Source organism: Octopus bimaculoides, chromosome 17 (assembly GCF_001194135.2).
Source record: "Octopus bimaculoides isolate UCB-OBI-ISO-001 chromosome 17, ASM119413v2, whole genome shotgun sequence".
Taxonomy (NCBI): Eukaryota; Metazoa; Mollusca; class Cephalopoda; order Octopoda; family Octopodidae; genus Octopus; species Octopus bimaculoides.
Genome location: NC_068997.1, coordinates 30430741 through 30438319, shown reverse-complemented (window position 1 = coordinate 30438319; position 7579 = coordinate 30430741). Strand labels below are relative to the sequence as shown.

Below are 7579 nucleotides of genomic sequence, written 5' to 3'. Positions count from 1 at the left end.
TACCTCTTCCACGGGTTCCCTCAACTGTTAGGGTGTGGCACTTTTTCACGCAGCTATCCTCATCCATTCTCACCACATGTCCATACCAGCGCAATCGTCTCTCTTGCACACCACAACTGATGCTTCTTATGCTCAGCTTTTCTCTCAAGATACTTACACTCTGACGGGTATGCACATTGACATTACACATCCAGCGGAGCATACTGGCTTCATTCCTTGCGAGCTTACGCATGTCCTCAGCAGTCACAGCCCATGTTTCACTGCCATGTAGCATGGTTGTTCGTACACATGCGTCATACAGTCTGCCTTTTACTCTGAGTGAGAGTAATGAAGCTAAAATATTGTAAAACATTTAGCTTGGCACCTTACCATTCCTGCTACCTTGTTGCCCTAATTCTTTTCTTCTGAGGAATTACTGGATCACAGTACAGCATAAAATTTTAATTTGAATATTTATTATTTTGAGAGAACACCAGACTACATACTGCTCAGTCAAGGAAGCTTCTTCCTTTGGAAGAAATTATTGGAAAGATAGCTGAGATGTTGAAGCTAGTAAGGTACCTGTTAGATAACTTACATTTCAAGCAGTTTCTTCTTTAGACAGAAGTTGTTTCAAAGACAGTTGAGATCACCAAGATAGTATAACACCAAACTCAATAGTTTCTAGTTTATGTCATTTTTTAAGGAGAAAATACTGTAAGAGAAGATGGCCAAGTCAGTTGACCACTGAATAACATTTATTATAATTTCTAGTTAAATCCTTGTCCATTTCAAATTTGAAGTTCTACTTTGCATTCCATTTGACTAAGGTTGATAAAACAAATATTTGTTATGTATAAGTTAAATTAAATTTAATATACACCTCTTCTTTCAACAAGAATTTGTACTTATCGAAGATCTAATTTCTTTATTGACTTAAGTGGCAAATGAGATCCTAATTTTTTTGTTAATACAACAAGCATAGATATACAGAGTAACTAAGTTCATTTACTAACACTTATAAGTATGCATACATTATCTAACTGCTACTACTACTGCTTTGTTCTTCCCTGCATTTAAAGAGCTAAGGATGGCAGTTATTAAAGGATATTAGCTTAATTTAATGTAGGAGTGATTATTAGATATCAGACATCACTTGTCGTCTGTAAGCAGAACAATAATAAAATTGAGATTTACAGAGGTAATCAGAACTCTTTTATGAGGTTGAAACATTGGACTGACACCTCATTAAATTCTTCAGTCTCAAAGGAGGAGTTAAACACAGAACTCCAAGATTACAACATACTTAACTCCACCATTGTACGTTTATTTACATTTAGATTAAAGTGAACACGGAAACAGTCAAGCCTTTGACCACTAACAATTTTTCAGCTGCTGTCCTGACATTTTATTGACTCAGCTATATGCAGTTCTTCTATTGTTTAACTATTAATCCTTTTAAACTATATTACTAAAATTAAAAAATTAGGTGGCAGAAAATATTGATGTCTTTTCACAAATTAAGTCATATTGATCAAGGTTAAGTAAATTTACCAGTATTTTTTATACAAGCACAAGGCTATTCATTTGCAATGGTATGGTATGACTTTGAGCATATGAAACTTTGGCAGAAATTGAAACTGAATACAACAAAGTGCTATTTCTAAAAATCGTCTCTCTTAATACCAGTATTGGGCAAATACAGAACAAACACATACAGTATGGAATGTTAAAAGCTATAATTAGTGAATAGATAGTAAAATATTTTTTAAATATTTTCTTGTGTCTCTTAATTTAATCTATCTTATGTATATTGCGATTAAATGTGCTCACATTTAGTATTTTGATACAATTGTCATTTTACTAGGGTGCTTTACCATCTGCTCTAATTGCGAATAATTTGGTCAAATCACTACAAGAAAAGTGTAAAGATTATGGTACAAGTATGCAACTTCAAGAACAGGCTGAGTGAGTATATATAAATATGTATGTATGCATATGCTATTTCATTTAAAGATGAAAAATTATAATGGCAGCTTAGTATGTATTTGAGTCTTTCTTCAATCAATCAATATTAATGTTAATATTAGTTGTGTCAATTACCTATTTTCTATTAATTTTAGATTTTATGAAAACCATGCCATTGGAATTTTGGATGAATGCTTGCATGCAGATGAAAAACAGACATTAGATTTACTGCTGCTACAGCAGAAAACATGGGACAATTCTTCATATATGCAAATAGCATTTAATGTTAACAATGAAAATTTTATGGCTCATGATGCCTGTCAGTCTCTTTTGACCAAAATTTGGATGGGAAAAATAAATAAAACGAACAACATTTGGAAGGTAGGTAATTAAAACTATCTTCTCATATATGATAAAGCTTATGTGTGTCATTTGTATATTATAACTTTGATAACTTTTGGCCAATATAGGCCCAGGCCATGTCTAACTTAATAGCACTACTTGGTAAAGCTGTTTAGTCATATATGGGGTATGATAGCCCACACTAGTAAAGAGTTATTATTATTGGGGCCATATCTGAGTGTAGGAGGTTGGTCTGGGATTTTTTGAAGAAATTTGTCCTGTGAAGTTTTGAATTTTATGGGATTCATTTCCATTTTGATATATTTTGGTATGGTATTAAAGAGAGCTGGACCAGTTGAGATAAAGTAGTTGTGTCATAATGTTGTTATGTGTCCTAAGTTCGAGTTTTGTGGTGGGCAGATAACATGTGGGCCAAGTCTTGGGTGGATTTTGAAATTGATGCCTACATCGTTTGAGCAATATTGATGGAATATTTTCCACATCACACAAATCATGTAGCACTCCTGGCAGCATTGGAGAGAGTAGAGATTGAGTTTTTTTACTCCTCCCCAATAGTCAATGCCTGTCATGTAATCTATCTTTCTTGTTATTGACCTCTGGAGTGCTTCCACTTTCTTAATGAGTTGCTTCGTATGAAGAGACCACAGTGGGAAACAGTATTCAAGGTGGGATTGGACAAAACTAGAGTAGAGAAGGATGATTGTGTGGACATTCCTAGACCAGAAAGTTCTCAGAATCCAGGAGCACATCTTGCAGGCCAAGTCAACCTTGTTGTTTATGTGGGAACTCCAGCTTAGATTGTAATCAACAATTACTCCAAGGTCTCTGGTGTTGTTGGATGACACTAGGGAGTCGCCTGAGGGAAGGTCATATGGTAGTTTCATAGTATCCTTTTTTCAAAAGTGGATCAAATTAAACTTATCTTCATTTAGAAGCATATTGTTCTTTTCGACCCATTGGACAACAGCAAACAGATTCAACTGAAGGTATGTTTGGTCTCCCATACCATTTATGGTCTTCTGGAGTTTGGAATCATCTACAAAGATTTTCAATGTAGATGTCTACTATGTCATTGATGTAGGTAATGAAGAGGAGTGGGCTCAACACAGTACTTCGTGGGACACCACTACTGACTTTGGCTGAGCTTGATCAGATTCCCTCGAACACAACATATACCACATAATATACTTTTTTATGATTTCAGTTACATATATACTTTTTATGATTTCAGTTACATATATACTTTTTATGATTTCAGTTACATATATACTTTAAATGTATATAGCTTATATGAATCATATATTAGGTTGCCTGGAAAGTTCTGAGTGATTTTTTAATATGCAAAAAGGGATATAAATAGCTGACCTTTCAAAACATTCTATTTAATAAAATAATTTTCATTATTTTTAATGATTTTTGCCCATCTATCAGGCAATTTAAAAATTCCATCAACATAAATTTTACTGGATTAGAAGTAAAAAGTTACCTAGATGCATTTAGACACCATCTAAATTGTTAAATGTTTTTCCTTCAATGAGTTCTGCAGAGACAAAACCAAGTTGTAGCAAAATGGCACAATATCAGTATAATATGGTGGATGGGGTAAGCGATCCCAGCTAAGTTCATGTAATTCTATTTGGGTAGCCAAAGACACATGTGGTCAGGTATTGTTTTGTTGGAATCCCTTTCTTGTTGGCAACCTCTTTGACTTTTGGGGTTCAAATTAACCAGCTGACATCAGTACGCATCAGAATTAATGGTCTGGTTTTGTGAGAGACGCTCATAATAGATAATGCCTTTATGATCCCACTAAACACAAGCATAGTTTTTTTGTCTTTGGTTGCTGTTTTGAGGTATCCTTATGCAAACTACAGGATCTTCTTCGCACTACATTTTCATAGGCAATCCATTTCTCATCTCCAGTTACAAGCTGTTTCAAAGAAACCATGTTGTTATTCCATTTCTAAAGAATATCACCAAAAGAATACTGGTCCATGCAAATCTTTTCTGAGAGTTTGTGAGGGACCAATATATTATAGCAAGAAATCTATCTTAGCTTCATTGGGTGTTCATGAGCCATACTTTTAGAAATTTACAACTCCTCTGTTAATTCTCTAGTTATTTTTGCCTTCAAAACATCTTCATCCAATTTTGAAGGTCTTCCACTGTGACTGTCATCTCCCAAGCTAAACTCACCAGCTTTAAATTTTGCAATCTGCCTTTGAACAGTTGATTCACCTACAGCATCATCACCATAAACTTCATAAATGTTTTTGCAAGCCTTTGCAGCATTTTCTCCTTTCTTTAAAAAAAGACTAGCATTACAACGCAAATATGAAATTTTTGGTTATTCATTTCAAATGTCAATAAAAGGTAACCAGAATGAAATATAACTATTTTTAGTCAGGATCAAAGAAAAGATGTACTACCACTTCAAGAAATGCCTATGTTTTAATTGTGTTACGTTTCAGGCATGTTCAATGAAGCATTAAAACATTTAGCTTAAAAATGTTCAGAACTTTCCAGACAACCTAATAGTTTATATGTATCAGTGGTTTATATTTATTACACATTACATGTAGCATGTACATGTTTATACATGTTCTGATCAATAAGTATCCATTCTGTTGCCATAGTAACGAAGCTAAGGCAAGCAGAGTGAAGCCGCCTGGCACCAATTGACTTTACACTCTGCTCTGCATGTGTGTTAAGTTTTAACATTCTAGCTCACTTCCGCTGTTTACAGCAGTGCTTGGAAGGAAGGTGTGTAATGTGTGATCATTGCATTCACCATGACAGTTGAGTGGAGAATCTGCATCAAATTTTGCCAATATCTTGGCAATACCTGCTGAGAGGCCTATGCACAGTTTTCAAAATGTTTTCATCATTCTTAACATAATCAAGATCTTGTGCAACTGAAATCCAAGTGTCTTTCTGGTCAGCTGATAGCAGTTCTGCAAGCAAATTTGGCAGGCATGCAACTCACACCCAAATCTTCTGTAATAATGGACTGAACTGAACTGCAATTAATCTGCACATCCTCTGATAACTCACAGATGGTGATTCAATGATTTCTACTCAGAGCTGCACACACATCTGCAATGTTTTTTCTCAGTTTCTAGACCTTGCTTCTACACTTGAAACTTCTTCTCAAGGTAAGTATTTGGACCTTGGGCATGTGGTTAGTAGTATGCTGATTCAAGCACTTTCACCATTTAGGCTACCTGATGTCATCCACAGTTATGATATAAGAGTCACTTGGATCTACATCAGGAATAGTCACACTAATACAATGAACACTTCCAACCAATCTGGAAAAAATAATAACAAGAGCTGAAGCAGTGAACCCGGACCTAAAATAGGAGCAAAGGCAACAGGCAGTTCACACTGAGAGACGACAGACAGTAACAAAAGCTCATACATGGATAAAACAAAATGTCCTCTGCAGAACTTTTGTACGAGTTGCAATGTAATATACAAATGCATCGTGAAAGCCAGAGGGGGCCCATACATTGGTGCATCTGCAGACATTTTCATGAAACACTATAGAAACCACATTGCCAGCTTCGTAAGATTAAACATGTGATATTCGACATCTTTGACAGGTTTTGTCTGTAAACTGAAAGATGAAAAGATTAAATAAGACTTGACTTGGTCAATAATGAGACAACCTAATTCATATAACACTCTTTCCAGGAAACTCCAACTATGTTCCAAGGAATCATTATGCATATTGTTGATCAAGGAAAGGGTTATTAATAGGTTTTTGGAGTGATTGATCAGTTGTTTGCCTACAAACAAACGTACATTTTCACAATACGATAGGAACAGTATATCATTATAAGACATCTATTACAAAAAACTTAATAGTTAGATAACTTAAATTCCCCTAACTGAAAACATCCTGTGATACACTCTTTGAAGATACACCACGGAATTACCTAATGGTCCTGCTATACTGTTTAAAAGGAACATTAAAACTACTTGTACAGTGTCCTGCATATATGTGTGTTTGTTCTTGAATATTGATTTTAGTGCGATGTAAAAGTACCAATGTACGCATAAAAAAATTGGATAAATCCCGACCACCCTAGGGTGTGGGTCACGTTATATGTCATATTCTATACATTATATATGTTCTATATATTATACATTATAAATCATAGACTTTCGTATTCTATTAACGCATTTAGACAGACCATTCAATTATAGATTATTTACCCAAGCAGTACATAAGTAATTGCAACTTATACAATATGTTGAGGTTATTGTCAAATTTTATATATGTATGTATGAGTGTTTTATATTTATACATAGACGCATACATATACATATATTTATATGTAATATATATTTTTAACATACACATCCACATATGCAAATATTCATTTGCATACATAGATACATACATATTGTTACGAACGCCTGCGCGAGACCTTCGGCGAGAAAACTCGCGCGTGCGATGACGACGTTCAGTGAATCAGGATGTCAGCCACTAAGCCCGCGGAGCACGTAACAATGACAACAAAAAGAAGAAATAACACAGACAATACGTTGCGTAGTCAAACTACCTTTTTTTCAAAACAAAACAAAACATTCAATAACATTTAACAACAAAGTTTCCAAACAATTACAAAGTTTTTCAATCATTTTTACATAGCAAAGTTTGTGTATCAAGAGTCATTTAAAAGTTCTTTTGCTTCTTTGTTTTTCTTTTCTTTTAAAACATGTAACAACAAAGTTCTCTATTTTCTTTTCCACTATTTAACGTCACAATTAACAAGAGTTCTTTGTTTTTCTTTTTCTTTCTTTTCTTCACAAAAACATTTAACCAAACGCAAGTACATCTTGTTTAAATAAATATAAACAAACCTTCACCGCAACAAATTAATTCTCCTGACCAACGCAGTCTTCCACTACAATCTACCACTGTTGTATTTCCCTCGGGTGACTCGCAGAGATAACACAACGAGTTATACAAATTTAATTATTACATTTATTATTCAATTACATACAAAGAACGCACTCACCCAATGTTCGTTATGAATAAACAAAAGTCATGTCCGCCATATATATCTCAATGACATTTTACTACGACAGTCCCACAAGACAACAACAATGAAACAATGAACTCAGACGAACCACAGTGACACACGGAACGTCAGACGAATTACATATCTAACAGTCCAAATAACACCTCCCCACTGAAATTGATGCTACACAAGAGGTATCAACAGCAAAGTCTCTCTTGGGTTTTACGGGTTCTCTT

General features: G+C 34.6%; 1 protein-coding gene across 4 annotated transcripts in view; it reads left to right on the top strand.

The window, feature by feature from the left end:
* LOC106881443 (transient receptor potential cation channel subfamily M member 2-like) overlaps positions 1-7579 on the top strand; it is a 405111-nt gene that overhangs the window by 335824 nt on the left and 61708 nt on the right. For all 4 annotated transcript variants that reach the window (XM_052974060.1, XM_052974058.1, XM_052974059.1 and 1 more), the window contains 2 exons: positions 1847-1947; positions 2103-2328. In XM_052974060.1, coding sequence (XP_052830020.1) covers positions 1847-1947; positions 2103-2328 — 327 coding nt within the window. The remainder of the gene's footprint in view (positions 1-1846; positions 1948-2102; positions 2329-7579) is intronic.